Source organism: Musa acuminata, chromosome BXJ2-2 (assembly GCF_036884655.1).
Source record: "Musa acuminata AAA Group cultivar baxijiao chromosome BXJ2-2, Cavendish_Baxijiao_AAA, whole genome shotgun sequence".
Taxonomy (NCBI): domain Eukaryota; kingdom Viridiplantae; phylum Streptophyta; class Magnoliopsida; order Zingiberales; family Musaceae; genus Musa; species Musa acuminata.
This window is the reverse complement of record NC_088339.1, coordinates 32,912,283-32,932,675: the sequence shown is the minus strand read 5'-3', so window position 1 is coordinate 32,932,675 and position 20,393 is coordinate 32,912,283. Positions and strand designations below refer to the sequence as shown.

Here is a 20,393-nt window from a genome sequence, read left to right as displayed (position 1 = left end):
ACTTTCTCTTCTCTTTGTCCAAAAGTTGAATGCTTTTATGATGATAATAACAATGCACTGCGTTTTTAGAGGAAAACGAAGGCCTCGATATATATACATAATAAGACTAAACTTGTTTATGCAAACCATATTAAATGAATCAAGAATTTGGATGTAAAAATAAGATATTTTTGAGATCATGTGGAAGAGGGGTTGAATCAAGATTTAGTAAGCGAGCTCCCATTACTCACGTAACATTGTTCTTTCTGTTGGGTGGTGGAGATATTATTTTTGTCCCTACAAGTGTTGCAAGTATCACATTGATCGATTATTTCAGATGAGGAAATTGATACATTGTTCATCACTCTATGAATGTAACTTATCATAAATGCCATATTCTAGGGTTGTATATGAATGCCCATAAGTCAAAATATCTTCTTGTATACTCTTGAAAGAGAATATTTATGAGAGCTTTTCCTAGTTTCAAACATCTATATATGTACTTCATTTTCAAACAGGAAGAAATCTGAAAGAACTCATTCTTCAAGAGAGATATATGAGAAATTTTATCTCACTTCTGTCTTTTATCAACCAAACATTTACTCTTTTTTCTTTTTTATTGAGCATTACTTCCATTATGAATATTGGATTGAGCATTTGGATATGATGTCTGTCATTTGATCAAGGTTGGTGAAGCATTCCTATCGATGTCCATCGTGTCGTGGTATATTAAGCGGTATGTATCGATCTGATAGGAGATCGATATATAGATCATCTTGTACCGATGGTATGTGACATATGATTCGATATCTTTTGATATGGAATTTGTATGAAATCCGATCGATACTAACATATAATGATTAGTAACAATTAGTTTTTAACTTATACTAATGGATGAGATTTGTTAAATTCAAATGGTCTATCTGAACATTTAAACCAAATCAAAAGATTTTTTAAATCCTTTTTATCCACTCGTTTATTCTTCTTTCACTCTCATAAACTCTTCTATTCTTTTAATCTCTTTCTCACTCATTTTTTTTTTATTCTCTTATTTTTTACTTATTTAACTATACAAAGTTATTATTTATGGATTGAATCAAGCTTAGTGGTTAATTTAAGAGGATTAACACTTAAGTTAGAGAAATTTTTTTTAAGCAAATGTATATATTATTTTTTTAGATTTTTACTGATTTATGAAATGATTAAGCATATTATATGTTTTCAATGTCTAATATGTTGTTTGAGACCTTTATGATTGTTATTATAGGGTTAATTAGGATTTAATTAAAGTCTTTAATGTTATGATTAATTTATTTAATATTAATTTAATCATATATATATATATATATATATATATATATAATGTGAAATCTTTATATGTCATGCATATTAGAGTGATTTACATATTTTGATGGTATAATATATTTAATTATATTTTAATTAAATTTATTAATACTATGATTAGTAATTTTAATGATGAGTTAATCAAATTTTGACTTATATTGAATCAATTCAATATCTTTAATGCCTATTAAGGTATTTAATATGTTTATAGCAGTGAAAGAAGACTAATTAGGTCAATTCAATATCATTAATACTTAAATTATACTAATTTTATAATTACTTTTAACTTAAAACATTTAATCTAAGTTTTTTTTATTTTTAAATATTTTCGGAGGAATTTTTGATAATTTTTTAGTGTCAACGACATATCCCGTTATATCGACACTCGACACACGTACCATCTCAACTAAGCTCAATTATGAAACTATCGAATTTTTTTCTTAAGTAGAAATTTACAAAACAACTCGAGCTTAGCATAAACCCACTTGTGATTTCTTTTATCTTAAATTTTAATTTTTTTTAAAGTTAAAAACCTACTTTGATTTTTTTTTTCTCTAAAAGAACTTTAAATTTTATAAACAAGTGGATGAGTACGAAGCAAACCGGTCAGCAATAACGTCTATGAGATTAAACAATAATTCAAGTCAAAAGTTTGATCTTTATAATTTACATGTCAAACCCAATATATGTCATCGAACCCTTTTAACACTTATAACATTACACTATTTAATCCTTCATCATCTCTCGAACATAGATATTCACTTACCTCATCGTCCAACATCTTATCACATAATTTGCAGGTTGAAAGAGTATAATAATAATAATCTTTCAAATCGAGTTTTTCTTAGGTCTTATTCATCTTTCTAGTTAAAATATTAGTTACGAAACATTCTATATTCATATAAAGAAGAAAACATCTTTCGAACTTAACTTTGCATTCTATTAGGAAGGTGGTGTTAGATTATATGTTCATATTTAATTAGATAATATACATTCTAGATATGATTAAATTTTGATTATAATTATTAATTAATAAAAAATCTAATTATAATATAATTTCTTAGGAGATGACAGTAGAAAATATCTTATTTATTTATTCTAGATCATTTTCTCTCACATATAAATAGATAAAAATTCACAAGAATTAAAAGCACAATAGATGGATATGTGACATTATTATGAGATGACATTATTGAAAAATTAAAAATCTTCTATTATCTCTCTTTAAATAGATATTACATATTCTCTTTCATCTCCTATCTTATTCTCTTTGTTCCTAATTCATCGCTCTGAGTGTTAGAAAGAGAAAATAATACGGATCATGTGAGTGATAAAAAGAGAAAATAATACAAATCTTATTCTCTTTGTAAATCGATATTACTATAGCTTTTGGATCCGATACACCTAAAAATCAAATAAAAACTTCATGAATAACATTAAAAGATATATATCATAAATTTGATATATTATTAGATTTTGATATTAAATTTTTTTACATAATAATAATGATGATATTTATATTTACAGAAGAACTACAAAAATTTGAGGCTTCCCAAACTTACAATGTGAAATGGCGGGAATCATAACCAGTTTCTTCTTTCTACTCATCTTTTACCTCACGACAGGGCGAAAAGGAAGCCATTGTGATGGTAATAGTTCTTCCCCCTCTGCATTCATCAATAGGCTTGTAGAAGAAATACGACAGCAGGGTAATCAGTAATGCAACAAGATATAGCAAACTAAAAGTATTTAAGAATGAGTATGATAATAGTCCAAAAATGTGGATCAAATAACTTCTTATACAACAATATATCATGATCCAAAAATAAAAAGAGAAGATTTAGATAATTCTTGAACTTGATATTTCTTCTATACAAGAAAACTGTGACTCCATATCCACCAGCAAATGATGATGAAAAAAAGCCAAATCCAATCATGTATCTTCACTAAGAACCTTTTTTTCTTTTTCTTTTGTTATATTAACCAATTGATACCGAGCCAGAAAGTCTGCCCAATGGTTTTGTCGGCTTTCAAGTGTAATACTGCTTCACCGTTAACATGTTGAGTTTGCCTCTGTAGCTGTCTGGCTGATGGGCTCAAAGTGCCAATTCCGCTCACTGCCTCTTGCATCATACTTAGATATGTATAAGATGTTTTTATGGTAGTTTCGAAGAGTCATCCGATGTCCAACGCTGATGTATGTTATCCCTGCAGCTTCAATCTGTCTGTACAAATGAGCCTGCACATAAGTTGCAGCTATCTTTAATTAGGCATGAAACTAAAAGAGTTAAAAAAATCCAGATTCTGCATTTAATGTAGGATGAGACATTAGATAACATGACAATGTTACTAACAGGTTTCTCCAAATCGAGAAAGATAACCAGCATTCAAATGCTTATTAATTAGAACAAAATTCATAAGGAAAGGCTTCTCCACGAATTTTCTTTCAAAAAGCATATTTATCCATTCCTCAGAATAAAAAACTGGTTCCCTGGTTATATTTATGCAAAAAGTAACATCTGCATCCAATATTTGAAGAAAAAGAATAAAATGTTCATACCTCATTGGCACCATCTAATGCACTTGTCGACTCATCCAACAAAATCAATTTGGGCTTCGAAAGCAACAGGCGAGCAAATGCAAGGCGCTGTTGTTCACCAAGAGAAAGAACACTAGACCATTCATAGATTGAATCCAAGCCATTGAAACGAGACAAGATATCCCCAAGCCGAACTCTTTCAAGCACCTGAATCATATCATCAATAGTTGGCTTCTCAGGCTTGTCAAATTCATCCGCTAAGCTTGGTGCTTGAGACAAGAAGGGCAGAGAACCTAAAAGCAATTAAGAACAACAATAATTAAAGACCATGTAGATCATCTGAGATTACTTTGACAAATATGGTTATAGCAAATTTATAATTCCGAATTTTGTTCTCGGAAAAGATATAACCTGCAACACCATGTAAGAGTTATTGTCTTTGACAGTTTCCGAATGTAAATGTCACAAATAAATCACTGAAAGTGTCATTTAATATATTCACAAAATCTAATATCAAAAAGATATCTATCATACTCGTTTCTTATCTCATAGTCAACAGAAATAACACTGAAATTTGCTATTTGTGAAAAAAATTAAAAAAAAAAGAGCTTGAAAATGCTACTTTTAATCATACTCTTTCAAGGTATTCTTTTCTTATGTCAAATAAAGAGACAACATTGGACCAATGATAACAGACACCTAATCTTTCATACAAGGCATGAGTTGTCAGACATTCATGATTTATTTGTACAGAACAATAATGGATGTGAATGGATAATACTCAAGATCACTTTAACGGATGAACTTGGGGATATTTCATGGGGACTTAGAAGAGCAGTGAATGGCCACTAGTTGGAAATAGTTCCAAATAAGGGCCATAGCAATTTTTAGTTACCATGAAACGGGCAAAGTGCCTTCCAGATCTTCAGATTTTGGACATTTAGTTTTGGTTCATGACTCTCATTTTAGTTTGCCCAACTCATCAGCGAACACATACATCATTCTTCAAGTTATCAAAATTCTATTGTTTTCATCATTGCTTCCACAAAATCGTCTGTTGTTGATACGCTAAAATTTCAAATTCTCTCCAATCTTCGAAGTTTTCAAAGATTTCAATTGAAACATAAAAAAAAGCTCTGATTATAATGCAATTTTCGAGATGCAACTGGCTTCCAGAGGTACACATAATTGGGCTCAAATCTAATATTCAGTCTGATCCTTGTCCTAATTGAGACAGGATTCATTAATGAATAAAAAAGAAAGTAGCATTTGAGTAGATGTCTTATACAAAACTCTAAGCCAGCCCTCTTTATAATTTTCAGTCATTTTAGACCAGAAATATAGGAGCTACCAAATACTATTCGTGCATTAGTAACTGCCAAAAGTCTGGAAAATGCACACAACAAAAGGTACAATTCTGAAAATGCAATAATGATGACATTAAGAAGGAATAGAAGAAAAAGCTAATCAATAATAACTTGACTTGGATGTACACCTTGAACGACACATAAATCTGAACCAAGATAACCCTAACTTGAATATAGATACATTCAAGCACATGAAAAAAAGAATACTAGACAACTTTTTTCTGAGGCTAACTTAATTAAACAGAAAACTTAATAGGACAAAATTTATACAGAAAGTAGGCTCAAGTTCATTATAAAATAATTTTGAAATTAGATTGAATTTTTGAAAATTAACTATGTTTTCTAGAAACTATGGGTCTGTCTAGGAGTTTCATAGCTAAGCTAATGAGTGATATCAATCCATCATATCAGCATATGAAAGGCTAGTAATTCAGGTCTGCATATCAGATACTTCAGAACTAAGCACACCAGATGAATATTGGAGAGTTAAACATGTCAAGCATGGCACACTCAGAAGTTTCTCATTGCAAAATGCTGACAAGCTACCCAATCTGTTAAGTTCAAATCTTGCAACCATGTGACAAGAATCAACCATGAAATTTAAGACATAAGCACAAGGAAGTCTTTCTTCACATAATAATTAATTATGCTAGAAAAGTAGTACCAAGTAGTTCCTTGTGTTGCATTTAACAAGGATGAATTAACCACAACTACCAGTGTTACCTTAACTCTAGAGATACAGATGATTTAAAGCAAACTGTCTAATCTGTAGAGTGTACATAGAGTACTGGATACCTCATTTATGTCACATCTCTTTAATCATTAAAGAAAAAGTTGGATAATTTTAAGATTCTCATGTAGTATTTTCTTAGATACATTTTGTAGAAGTATGGCAAATGCTCATTAATGTGGATAAAATGAATCAATGATCTTAGAACTTGGGATGTCATGTCATTGTATACATTATAGTATTATACTACGCAGAACATATTCGTAATATTATTTCATCATAGTTAAGCTCATCTTATAATTTATATAAGGTTAAGAGCATTTTTCTTGTGAAACTAGCTTCTCAATTTCAAAAATACATCATCAAGACCTTTTTGTGACTCTTCTAATGTTCGGAGGATGCCTACCGTTTAAAAAAATAATTTTTCATAATAAAATATTAGAACATATGTACAATAGAAATTAATAAGTATACTTCTAGATACTAAAAATGAAGATCATTATCTTGAATAAATTAGAGAAGGATGTCCAGTGACTTGCTTCAGATTTGCATTTTACAGAAATAACATAACTAACATTTCTCGTATCACTTATAATAGCATATCTGTACCTAAATACATATTAGCAGATCCCCATGTGCAATCTGTGACCAAATTTCATTTTTCATGCAAGTTATGGATTATGAACAATAAAATTGTATTGTAGACATCTTTCTAGGAAAGAAGCATTGATTGGAGGAAGAAATATCAAGAGGTGCACAAAGAGTAAGATGTAAGTAATGCAATGAAGAACGGTTGCAAATTGGAGTACTTGCTGTGAAAATATATCTTAGAATGTCACAAAATGGCCTTTAATAGCACAAGATAAGTAGAATGGAATTGCACTCTAATCCCAGTTTTGACGGAAAAAAGAAATCAACATTTAAAATGGAAATGATAGACACTATCCAAATTCACATACACCAGTTGTAACATACGGTAAGATATTTGAAAACCTACCAGGGGAGTTATTTAAATCAGGGTGTATTTTGTCACTCCAAGTTGGATAAAGCAGCTGCTGGCGAAGTGTTCCCAGAACCATATATGGTTTCTGAGGAAGGAAAAAAACACTGCTTGGTCTCCTGTTTTTGGGCCTCTGCTCTTCCTCCGTCTTTAGCACATCTTCTGACTTTGATGAATCAGTATCTGCTGAAACAGATTGTGCATGTTTGCCAGCATCTTCCACATAGAATATGACATTTCCTTTACCAGTATTCCATAGACCAGCAAGAGCTCGTAAAAATGAGGTCTTACCACTTCCACTAGGTCCCATCACCTATAAATGAAGCAATTGTTTAAGAAGTCTTCAACAGCAAAGATATGCTGTCATATATAAGGAATTTACTATAAATAAAAAAGGAAAGGACTGAAAAGAAACAGTTATGGAAACTACTTACAGTTTCAAAAATTAGTTTAATGTGCTGCAATGGTTCAAAAAGTCATAACTCTTCAGGATAACCAAAAGGGTGTATTAACATCCTTTCAATGTCTATATAAACTCCTCTATATCGAAGAGTAAAGGATAAGAAAATTTTAGTGCAAACATAGTACTGAATTCTTTCTTTCTCTTTATTTTCCAGTTGAGTTTTGATTCTTCAAGTAATCAAGAAGTGCAGTCTTGATTATTTTGGGTAATAGGCATTGTATCCTGGAGATAGAATTTCCGTGATGTCATCTGCATCTTAGTGGGGAAATTATCTATCTTGAAGACAGTTTCCTGGAAACGCCTTCCTACTTCTGTTTTATTCAAGTTTTACTCCAATTTGTGTCTTTACTACAACACGTGCATACATGTGTGTGTGTGTGTGAGAGAGAGAGAGAGAGAGAGTACCAGCAAATGATCCTTTTCATTGATCTCCAGAGACAGGTCAGTTATTAGTATATTTTTTCTTCGAGGTGTTTGTAATGTCAAATTTTGAATCTTTAGTAACTGATGACGCTCAACTTGAGGAACATATCCATTTGACACCAACAAAGATGGATCCTTGTTGTTAATAAACAGAATATTAACCTCATCATTGCTTTCATGTTCAGTGATGTAAGATTCATTGTCATCCAAAATATCATCAAATTCCCCTGTAACAGAGAAAAACAAATTAGAGAATGTGAGACATATGAAACAATGGACTAAGAAAAATTAGAAAAATATTCATTCCATGTCTTTTAGCAAAGCTAGAATTTAAAAACATGTTGATATAATTTTACTAACAAAAATATTTTTCTTAGAAAATTATTCACTATAAATACATGAAATACATGAACGAGACGAGTTATATATAGCATTAATATCAAGACTTAATCACGGAGCCCTCTCAGCAAAAGTTAGTGTTTTGCATTAGAACGTCAACAGTACATAAAAGCTCTTCCAAGCTTTACGGTGACATGCAAAAATAATGGTAGAACTTCAACATTATGGTCCAATTAAAAATTTTCTGGATTTCCTCCTGGGACAAAGAAACAAGCAATATGTATGTCCATTGAGTTGGAATAAGGCAACGCTAAGTTATCAGAAACAGATTTCCTTCCTACTACATTGGATTAAGTACCCTCTTAAGTATATTGCTTTTTAGATGCATGTCGACTACAACTCCAAATTATAATGTTTGAACCAAGGTATGCAGTTTCGAATAATACCGCCCAATGGATTGAATAAAGCAACACTAAGGTATCATAAACATATTTCCTTCCTACTACATTGGATTAAGTACCCACTTAAGCATATTGCCTTTTAGATGCATGTTGACTACAACTCCAGATTATAATGTTTGAATCAAGGTATGCAGTTTCGAATAATACCACCTGTACCGGTCCGTCAACTGATCGGTACATAGACCGCCCGTTACTGGACAGTGTATATATATATATATATATATATATATACAATACCGTACCGTACCGGTGTTTCGAGGTTGGCTCGGTATGGTACGGTACGGTACCGTGTACCGCTCGGTACACCAGGGCATACCGAATGGTACACAATGGCGTATCGAGCAGTACACCAGGGCATACCGAACGGTACATCAGGACGTACCGAGTAGTTTTAAATATTTCTTTCTTTTACTGTAGCACTGTAGCATGTTCCGTCCGGTAGCGGACGGTCTGTGTACCGGTATGCCGTCGGACCGGTACATACTGCTCGTACCGGACGGTACTATTCAAAATTACATACCATGTATATATATATATATATATATATATATATATATATATATATATATATATATATATATATATATATATATATATATATATATATATATACCGAGCGATATACTGAACGATATACCGCTCGGTATATTGTATCATACCATACCGAGCGAATGTTGAAATGCCAGTACGGTACGATATTTCAAACCTTAGTTTGAATTTAAAAAAATGAACCTTAAAGTATCTTGATAAACTTATTTTAATAATATATGATCAGTTTGTCAGGTATTATAATAGTATTATAATAGTTTATAGAATGTACTAACAGTGCTGGCATGGCACGTGTGTGTGCTCAAGTAACTAACTTATTTATGTTACATTTCAACTGACAACCCTAGGCATGTCAATAATGAGCACAGTATACTGTGGTGCCATGATGTGTCACACTAGGGTGCGAAAAGCACAATATAGTGCAAAAAGCACTATACAGGAAATAATTCCTTGAGAGAAGAAAGTGCAAATGACTTACCCAAACGATCTATGATAGCTGAGAAGGCACTGATTGACTGAAATTGAAACACAATTAGTGAAAAATCACTAAGAATATGGTTGAAAGCAGAAACAGATTGATTGATTACTCCAAACTCGATTTTTCCTGAGAAGTACATAGGAGCAACAACAGCAGCGGGAAGAATTTGAATTAAATAACGGTATCCATTGGTGAAGAACTCTAGATTACGAGATGAAATCAACAGTTCCTGCAACAGAGTAAAAGAAAGAATTTATAAAATCCAGAGAATTATAAATCTTTTCTGTCCTTTTTATTTGTGTATTCTAAAATGGAGAAGGTATAGCCTGAGATATTTTTCTAGACGTGACAAATGAGTGACTTTTCTAGACATGACATTGAAGTACAGATTCAATTTCAACATTCGTGTGGCACCAATTATGATAAAACCAAAATTCTTTCAAATGTTATGATTCAAGTAATGACTCAAGACCTACAAATTTGAAGCTCAAATTTTGCATTGAAAATTGAAATATCTCACTCTCATGCTTCAACAAACAGTTATCTATGGTAGCAGGGAAATGACACGAGGACTAGATTTATTGAAATGTGTGCAACTACCAATTCCAAAATAGAAAAATATGCAGTTCACCATTCTTAATCACTGAAACATCAAGTGTCAGATCATGTTGGATTCTCATCAAGCAAATATTGATCAAGAAAAGTATCTGAGTACCACCTGGCAAGATTATGTGTTTTTTATATTGATCCTTGGATGAATGATACCCATTCGATACATAGATCAAGTGAGGAAGAAAACCTTAATTCAGATTTTTTTTTTTCCTCATGCCAAAGGTGCAAATGTTCCGTTAGAAATGGGAATCTTACTTCAGTTATGGATGAGAAACAGATCAAGTGTGGAAAGCCTGCAAGTTAAACATAAGATGATATCTTAAGAAAGCCAAATAAACAAAATATATTCAAGAATCTTGGTCTTCTATTAGAGAGAAAGGTAAAGTCAAGTGACATAAAAATTCTGTGCCAAACCCTAAGAGGATCAGAGTTTGCTGTTATACTTGCACAGCAATGCATGGCAAAGTTCAACTAGAAACAGGCTTCTGAAAAAAAGACAGTGCATCTTTCTGTGTTTTCTGTAACATGGAACAAATATTCTTCAGCTGCAAAACTGCATTAAGAATCTAAGAGGGCTTATTGTATGGACTAGTATAAATAGGAAACAAACATCATAATATGAGGCAAAATGGTTGCTGGATAAATTGTGAAAGAAAGATGGAACATAGTTCCATAAAATGCTTATTGGCAGCGACCATATACTACATATGACTTGAAAGGAATAGTATAAAACAAAAGCTTGAGCTTTTACTTGGAGAAGAGAGGGGTTTCAAGTTCAAATGTCAAGATTCCAAGTTTTGATTTTAATATAAAACAGAAGGCAAAAAACCTATTGTCGCACAAATTTTATATCATTTTTCAGATAAACAAAAAAGAAAAGGAAAATATTCCATTTGCAGTCTTCAACCTCTGGTTTTCATGGTAAAGACTCATACAACATGGACAATGGCAAATAGGCCCTAACTCAGCATATATAAGCCATTCATACTTCAAAAATCTACTTATATTTTGTTTGTCTTTCAGTAATCTAAACAACCCAGTAACTGGCAACAAGGCACCTAGTTGTGCATTTTGTTACTATATTTAAGCATTTAATTGTCATACATGTAGCTTATTCACTTGAATGCTCTTGCTAATTTGTACTAGAAAATGTAGAAATAGGAAGCATTTCTGAAAAGCTTGACCAATTTCCGTAGATATAATAAGAAACTATATGTGATACAAGAGGCAGACAGGAACTTACAGTTAAATTTTCAAAAGCTCTTCTAAATCGCTGCAGCAGAAGTTGCATTTCATTCCCCTCACCACCATAGAAGGCAATAGATTCAGCATTTTCCCTAACTCTGACAAGTCCATAACGGAAATCTGCTTCTTTCTTCTCTTGCATGAAATTCAGAGTGACTAAACCCTGAAAAAAAAAAGTGGCAAAGATGTTCTGTAATCTCAAAGGAAATGTGCTAAAAAATCAACTTGCAGAAAGAACCATAAGTTAAAAGGAGCAGGCAACCAGAGTTACCTTCCCAAGAAAGACGCTTATAGCTGTGCCACCAAGAGAGTAAACAAGAAGTACAACAAATAGTGGTGGATAGATTCCAAAGAGAATGTTACTGAAAGATACCAAGTCAACAGCTGCGTTGAAGAGAATCAAAGAAAATGAAAGTGCTGTTCCAGTAAAAGAACTTAGATCATCTACAATCCGTTGGTCTGGATTGTCAATAATTGATTGAGACTGTATTTTATAGAATGTCTGGTTCTTAAAATAGCGTTTCATGTAGTAGCTCGTCATCCAAGATCTCCATCTCAAGGAAAGAGTTTCTCTTGCATAATCTCTTATAACAAAGAACTGCAATACATAAAAATAAAGTGCATAAAGGACTTATCAGGGAACCAATACAAAGGTCCTCTTAATGAAGCAAATTGGATGCTGATTTTACAATTACTTCTATGAAAAACAGGATCAAACAAAGAATAAAAGTGAAGTCTGTTTGATGCAATATGTAATGGAACTGTAAGAAACAACAAAAACACTTACTTGAAGAAATATTAACATCCATAGCATAGATTCTCTTACTTAGACAGTAGCATGATAAACTCTTGGATATTTAAAGTCTCATTATGTGAGATTATCCTTCACAATAGAAAATTGCACTGACAGAACCTTTTAGTAACACAGTGAATATAAATCCATCTAAATTCCAATATCATTTCTCTGTTAACTGTTAGAGAACTAACAAATTTGCAATTACTGTTTGTAGACATTTTTTTCTATTATGCATTTATGAGTCATCTTAGACCACCATCGCCTAACCTCTAACAAAAATTTAATTTATTCAAGATGGCATTGTCTCAAGTTACATGTATGGAGATCAGGGAGTTGTCTACCAGCATAGGGCTGGAAATTCTTTATATATCTGCCAACTTCCAGTTGGGTTATCACAATTATCTAATAAATAAACCAACTGACTAACCCAATTTGACAAGATTAATAATCACTTTGAATATTTTGAATGTAATGTTTGCAGTTTACTGTTTCAACAATCATGCTGCCACCCACCCACATCACAGGCCTACCCACCCATCACCTGCCGCTATTTGCTGCCATTGTGAGCCAGTATTTCTCCTCCTCATCTCTGCCCCCTCTTCCTCCTCGTTTGCCCACCATCCTCATTATCTTGCTCCCTACCACTTTCCCAAGTAGATGTTTGACCTTAATTTTTTATACTTGTCCAGCCAACCTGTCAACTATCAAGTGTTTCACAATATGTTGGTTTTCATATTAACTCAGAACACCATAACTTTTGAACATCTAGCCTCATTATTCATCAAAGCAATGACTATGTAGCTTAAACTATTCTATAAGTTTGCTTCTGTTAAATATAGTAGCTGTGACTTATAGACTATGTAGTCTAATCATACATCATGGGAAAACTAATTTTGACTCGGTTATATGATCTTATGATCCTATCATCCAAGTTTATGAACCCTCTTACAATTCTAGTTACAAAAGTGAGCTTGACAAAATTGATCATTATGCATTATTAGAAGCTCCTTAATTAATTTTAACCAGTACTCTCTGTATACGCATCATTGGCCTTTATGTGTGATTTATTTATATAAAATAGATGTACGAATATGTTTGGTAGGTTTAATTAACATGCAGGTCCAATACTACTCTAGATGAGATGCATAATTCCAATTATAACTGAAGCATGATTACATTTACACCATGTTCTTTATTCCGTATTGGAATCAAGCACTCTATGCTAAAACACCAAATCTTCACTGGATCATATGGACTAAGAAGCAGAGCACATTATATGCTGCAAAATATTTTGTGTCTTGCAGAGGAATACCTAAAATAAAGCCAGCAATATGCTCACCGGAATTCCTCCAGCAAAACCCCCTAAATAGTAGAGAAGTTGCTTGGTGAATTGTTCTTGATCCTTGTCTTGCAAAACACATGACAAGAAACTATAATTAAATTAGAAATGAATTTTGTGCTGGCGCATTTGCTTACGAATGTATGCCATAGTACACTGAGAATTAATATGTAACAGACTGATTACAGAAGAAATTTACTTACTAGCAAGTGCATTATAAAAGTCACGTCCAAGAAAGTTAAATCCAACGCTAATCCCTGTTGTTCCCAAGGTGAGTGCAAATACAGCAGCCAATCTCAGCCTAGCTTGGACTTTGTCCTCAGATGACCAATATGGGGCAGCAACCTTCCAGAATCTCTTCAATAGTGTCTTGAGATCGGAACCTACCCTCTGATCATCCTGAAGAAACATAATCTATATCAACTAACTGGACGATTCTAATAAGCTTATACAAATAAGAATCAGCTTTAGAAGCATGAATGAGCAGTTTCAACTAAAAGCCATGAGAGGCTTCACAAAAGATCAATATTGACTTCAAGTCGAAAGCAACTCTTCGACGATTATGCATGCAAACAAAGGTCCTGACGGTTTTCCATAGCAGATTGAGCAACACCTTGATTAACTGAAAGAGGACAGGCATCATAAAATTACAGCTTTCAAGTTTTAAGTTAAACAATGTACATATTTTGACTCACAAATTTTGCCAATAAGAAAAAAAACTTGAAATGTACAAAGAATTTATTAAGTTGATATATATAACAACAAGAAATAGTAACTTGCAATGGTGTTAGTCCATTTTTCAGCCTATATAAGAAGATTGTTCATTAAACATCTGTTTTAGGAATTGAAGAAATTATGACAACTGTGTAGCAGAAAATTCTGGTGATATTTCTTTAATTGTGTGTTCTAAATATGGGAAACACCACCTAATTGGAGCCATTAATCTCTTAAAGCTAGAGGAAACGATACAAAGGATAAAATCATCTAGATAAGCAAGTAATGCTTTAGTAAATTTTCATGAGAAAAATATGCCAGAAGAGCAAGAAAAACAATAACAGCATGCTAAAAATTTCAACTGGCCTGAAATGCAAATTGAGGGAAAAAATCATGGGTTTTAAAAATGGAGATATTATGGTCTGATTTGAAGTTAATTTGATTTGGAGGCTCCAAAGCACCCAGTTGCAACTTGCAATGACGACAGTATATGGTATGTTGATATATGACAAAGATGATGAGATCAAAAGAATTCAGGAAGAGAAGATGAAGATTTTAACTCTCCATAGCACATGATAGAGCAATGTAGGATGTTTTTACCTCTGTGGGTGAATGAAGAACCAATTTTTGGTATGTACTCATTTCAGTTGCATCTAATGATGGTGAACAATATGAAGGTGTCACCTAAAGATTAAAAAAACTGGCCTAAGAAGAATCCCACTTTAGAAAAAAAGATTGAACAAAACACTTTGCTACAAGGGATAGCAGAAAAACACAAGAATCAATTTGATATAAGGAAAGACAGTAGAAAAGAGGAATTGGAGAAAAAAGAAGATTTAATGGCATCAGTGGTTATCCTAAACTATTCCTGAAATGGCAACTTGGATCCTACCTTTTATTATTGTTCAAGTTAGTTCTTTAATGTTAATGCATTTTCCTCTTATAGGCACAAACAAACATTTTCCTGCTCATTATATTATTACTTATTTTATTTGAACTAAAATGTCTCCTCTAAAGAGGGAAAGATGGACCTTAGAGCATTTCTTCTTGTCTTTCTTTTTCTGTTCCTTGCCCACTCCAAGCCCTAATTTGGTAATGACGACCTACATGGCTTTTTTCTTCCTCCTATTGCTAGTACTCTTCTTCCTCCATATCTTCATTTTCCCCTTCCCCTTCAGTTTCTTCTTCCTCTTCCTCTTGAACTTCCAAGCCCTAACTTCGAGATGACAACTTCCCATGACCACAGCAACTAGATGTGCATTAAGTCTTAACTAACAACAAACGAAACATAAATTTATGAGGGATAAAATATTATTTATATAATGCCTATAAATGATGCTTTGCAAACTAGGTGTATTTAATGGACTAGAGGATTGGATGTACCACCTTCTATTGAGTGCGCATTGGCGGCTTAATTCGACAAAAGATAGTTACCACCAAGGTCTGTCATACCGGATCGTCCCACCCGGTATGGGCAGTACGTACCGGTCTGACAGGCCAGCAGTACGCGGACCGTCCGGTACCGGTCCGACTGTAGTGCTGCTACAGTGCTCAGTGCACCTGAGTGTACCGCTCGGTACACCGTACTGTACCGGTACCGAGCCCGGGTCGAAACGCCGGTACAGTACGGTACGACAGACCTTGGTTACCACCAAAACAAAAGAAAGAAAATATAGTTGAGAGAAAAAAGAAAGCGTTTATTAATTTCAACTGTGTGTTTTTAGGATCTGCATGCTCAGATATTTATAAATCTTATGTGGACTATGGAGAAAAGCTCATTCCATCATCCCAGAAATTCTCTGTACGTATTTACTCTAGAACTCTTCAAATAAATGTTTAACTAGAAAAATAGTTAGTCTAACATAAACTATGTCCATACTCCATATTAGGGTTTTATGAACCAACTTGACTCAGCTAAACTCTAGAAACCCTTTAAAGTTACCACTTAAAACAATAATGACACTTATATCATAATTTCTAATTCAATAGAAATTGAGCTGGCTGATTAGTTAAACCTTGACCATAGAGATTCTAGGTTTGCATCATTTTAAAGAATGAGCCCAACTGCTTTCCCAAGCAATTTTCTATGTGGTGAGTCATTATAGAAGTTCATAATTTATATATTTTTACAAGGAGATGAAATCCTACCATACCTACTAGGGCAATCGACTGTCCATGTTTTGTCATGATTAAAGGTTTAAGTTGCTGTGTTTAGTGAATCTCTAAAATGTGTAGTTGACACGTATCAAGGCATGAAAATATTAGACGACTAACTCAGGCAAAATTAAAGGCATAAACAGGGTAAGAGCAATTTTAGTGTGATATTAATTCTACAATATAATTATAGCACACTAAGCAACCCTTTATTTTTTTTTTCTGGGCACTTCCTAAATCAAACAGTAATTTCATTTCATCATCGAGGTTTCACATTTGTTGGATGTTCTAAGATAACTAAGGATTTTCCCTTAGATGAAATATCCTTTTTACAATCAGCGCTAATTATTCTCTTTATTCTTATTTCGTATGAAGTGGCAGTTCCTTTTAGGTCCCGATTAACTGAATCTCTGGTTCTTAGCAGTAAAACCCTATCCAGTTTCCTATCTCTAAGTATGTTAACTTTGATTACATCAACAACCTGCATAATAAACATGGCAAAATTTTCATAAACAGCCAGGGAAAAAAAAAAGGATTTGAGCTACATCTTCAATACAACAAGGCAACCACCCCTCTCCTCCTCCTCCACCTTGAATAAAAGAAAAGGTCAAACTTTTCCAGGAGAAAGAAAGCGAATAACGAGTTCAAACAAGCTGACCTTATCTTTGCCTTCATTGGAGGAATCGGAGCTCTCGGCAGCAGCCGACGACCTGACAACCCTCCGACGACGGAGCGGCATCAGAGGAGGCAGCGACGGCGGCGGCAGGGAGATCTTGGTGCGGTGAAGAAGAGAAGAAGAGGGGCGGGTCGAAGGGCAGGTGGCGGAGAGCCGTTGAGGGGGAAGTGGAATCAATAACAGTGGCTGAGCAGCAGAAGCAGGAGCTGATACCATAAAGGGAAAAGCCATCCTCTCTCTCTCTCTCTCTCTCTCTCTCTCTCTCTCTCTCTCTCTCCTAGTCTATATTTCTTAGTGCGTCTGGAACTGGAGCACCGCGAGAGAGAGAGAGGCGGTCGCAGGAACAGCAGTTAGCGGAGCAAACCTCACTCTCTCTCTCACTCTATTGCTGGTGGGAGATTCGATCCCTTTCGCTTCTTCCCTCCCTTTCGTCGTCGTCTCGTGGCTTCCGATCACCACGGAAGCGTAATAAATCGTTGGTGTTTTGGGAACATTGGCAGCCGCACGCAACCTATCCACTTTTGGTGGGGGCCAGTACCTATTGGTGGCCACAAGGGTCCCGAGACCGACCAACCCGCTGCCACCACGTGGCTCCTCGTCCAGTCTTGCGGACCACATGATTTTATCAACATCATGCGAATCAGTTTACAAAATACTATAATCAATCAGATATTTTATATACTCTCGTAATCAGATATTTTACATGGTCTTTATTCTCGAATGAATAAGAATATCTATTTAGAACATCATAAAGAATAATAAATTAATCTATAAATTATATTTTAAGTTTTTATTCTTCGGTTGTAATTTTTTTTTTTTTAATTGAATTGGTTCAAAATTATTATAAGTGGTTTGATTCACCTTATGACTGAGGTAACACAGATGATCAAATATTATTTATTTTCATCAATCATATATATATATATATATATATATATATATATTAGAAAAATAAAAAAAACATATTTTTATCAAAAATATAATGATGGAGAAGATATTCTATGTGAATCACATGAGGATGTGTTTCATTTTCTCTATGCCATATGAATGTAACTTCAATGATATCACAATGGATAGGAACGATTAATCGAATCAATAAAATAAAATTTCAAATCCTCTATCGATCGTTTTAAGTATTTTAAAAAATAAAAATATCTTTATTTTTTTTATCAAACATATTTAAAATAAATTTATTTTATTATAAGAAGTGCACAAAACTAATTCTGAAAGAAATATAGTTAATTACAAGGCTACATCAAAGAAAGACATCATAGGTTACAAAAGGAGGTGTAAATGAACTTTGCTCTCTCTCTTACATCAGAATTGAGATCATATAGAGCAACTTCATTGTTGCATATGATCATGGAGAACAATATTGATAATAATTTCTTTATCATGCATTTAAGACCCACATGAAGAAACTTTAGTGTGATTTCCAGATGTAATTAATGATGAGAAAACCATCACTCTCCACATTTGAGAAGCTCAGTTCAGTGACACTCAGATTGCAGGAACAGAAGACAGTATTTACAGGCACTCCACAGTAGTTTCATGGAGTCAGTCATTGAGGAACTTGTAATGTACTTGGTCTCTAAATCATATGCATAATTTGGGGGCTAACAGGAGAAATACCATAACATGCACAAACACACACACAAAACATCTGTCGATGACTGAGTGCTTAAGGTGTCTGCACCTCTGAGCTTTCCACTATGCTCTCTAGAGTAGGCTTCCACCCTTTAGCTTTACCTCTCTCTCTCCCCAGCTCTCTGGCCATCTCCTCCAACACATCTTCCAGCCTCTGCTCCCCTTTCTCCTTCAAACGGAGCACCAGCCATTCCAGCTCCTTCTTTGTCAGCAAGATCTTAACCCTGCAGCTGCCTTCCTTTTCAGAAATTCCATCACCATCTTGCTTTCCTGGCTCCATGTCTTCTTCTTCTTCTTCTTGGCTCGGAGCAGATCTCTCCGTGCAGTTGCCCATGACTCTCCGGCACCAAGAGCCACAGCTCCGTAATCTTCTGCCGTGGCTGCTGGAGACCACAAGGGGCAGCTTAAATGTGACAAACTAGGGGGGTGCAGGAACTTTATCTCACTGGCAACACAAGGGAGTGATGCCAAGGATTCAACAAGGCATGAGAGGGTGTCAGAGCTGAAGGTTAAGCAGCACATGATGGTGGGTCCTAAAGCCCAACACACAGTAGTCGGAGCAATTTGAGTGCACATTCTCAGGGTGAGAGACATGGTCTATCTGTAGATAAGCTGTGAGGTGAGGGACTTTTGCGTGTTGTGGCAATGTGCTTTGACTGTTGTGATGCAAACTTTGGTGCCTCTTTCCATAACATATGGAGAACACCTCACACTCAGTGGTGACCCACTGTTCTTCTCACTTCTTCTTCTTGTGCTCTTTCTTCCACTTGGTCTATGTTGCTGCTCAATGATGTATTCACCGCAATCATTTGACACTTTTTCTTTTGCCAGCAAAGGAGACCACTGACTTGCCTTCACTCCATATAGGTCAATTTTTTTTTTTTTTTTTGTGTCTATCACTGTTTATTTAAATTAAACACATACATGTATATATGTGTGTGTGTTTATATCAAAATTTAAGAAGCTTGCATACATGCTCTTGTAATTGACCTTCAGTAATTAAATATCACTTGACTGTCAAATCAAATATATTTAAATTTTGCTAATCCCAAAATTATCATAACCTCTTTTGTTTATTCCACAAGGATTCTATTGAAATCAATCTAACAAGTCCGCAAAATACCTTTCTTAATTTATAAATGTATATATTGGGCTATAATAAACAAAAGAACAACCTATTGTGTGCTCTTTCAGTAGTAGTAGTAGTAGTAGTAGTAGTAGTAGTAAGCAACCTTACATCAATGCTACATTTCATCCTCTGTCGAAATTAATCACTACTTGTTCATATTTAATTACAATCATCCGATGAACTGAAAATATATATTTTAGAAAATTATTTACTTAGTGACACCTATCACGATATGGGTGATTAAAGATGAGTGAATGATTATTACTAGGCAATGATTTAGCAACAAGACGAGCCAAGGCCGACAAAGCCATGAGAGGAGAAGAAGAAGAATATGTTCCATTATTTGGATTCTAGGGGTAGACTAGTACTGATCAATTGTTTTTATATGACTAATATTCTCTCACTACAC

General features: G+C 34.0%; 2 protein-coding genes across 2 annotated transcripts; both read right to left on the bottom strand.

Annotated features, from left to right (window-relative positions):
• Positions 1-3,055: 3,055 nt before the first annotated feature.
• LOC135606167 (ABC transporter D family member 2, chloroplastic-like) lies at positions 3,056-17,674 on the bottom strand. Its single transcript, XM_065097007.1, has 10 exons — positions 17,191-17,674; positions 13,868-14,063; positions 13,665-13,732; positions 11,801-12,127; positions 11,528-11,692; positions 9,673-9,901; positions 7,828-8,072; positions 6,957-7,272; positions 3,884-4,155; positions 3,056-3,562 (listed from the first exon to the last, which is right to left on the bottom strand). The coding sequence occupies exons 1-10, from the start codon at positions 17,437-17,439 to the stop codon at positions 3,377-3,379; spliced, it is 2,253 nt and encodes a 750-aa protein (XP_064953079.1). The 5' UTR covers positions 17,440-17,674; the 3' UTR covers positions 3,056-3,376.
• A 1,215-nt stretch (positions 17,675-18,889) lies between these two features.
• LOC103976486 (uncharacterized) lies at positions 18,890-19,189 on the bottom strand. Its single transcript, XM_009391703.3, has one exon. It carries the CDS (start codon positions 19,187-19,189, stop codon positions 18,890-18,892), a length of 300 nt encoding a protein of 99 aa, XP_009389978.2.
• Positions 19,190-20,393: the final 1,204 nt, after the last annotated feature.

What these genes read in the sequence shown, in the direction of transcription:
- LOC135606167 (XM_065097007.1), bottom strand. Translation starts at nt 17,439, where the DNA reads ATGGCTTTTCCCTTTATGGTATCAGCTCCTGCTTCTGCTGCTCAGCCA. An exon ending in TAAGCGTCTTTCTTGGGAAG is followed by an intron (nt 11,693 to 11,800) that starts GTAACTCTGGTT and finishes TTTTTTTTTCAG; the next exon opens with GGTTTAGTCACTCTGAATTT. An exon ending in AGCTATCATAGATCGTTTGG is followed by an intron (nt 8,073 to 9,672) that starts GTAAGTCATTTG and finishes TCTCTGTTACAG; the next exon opens with GGGAATTTGATGATATTTTG.
- LOC103976486 (XM_009391703.3), bottom strand. Translation starts at nt 19,189, where the DNA reads ATGGGCAACTGCACGGAGAGATCTGCTCCGAGCCAAGAAGAAGAAGAA.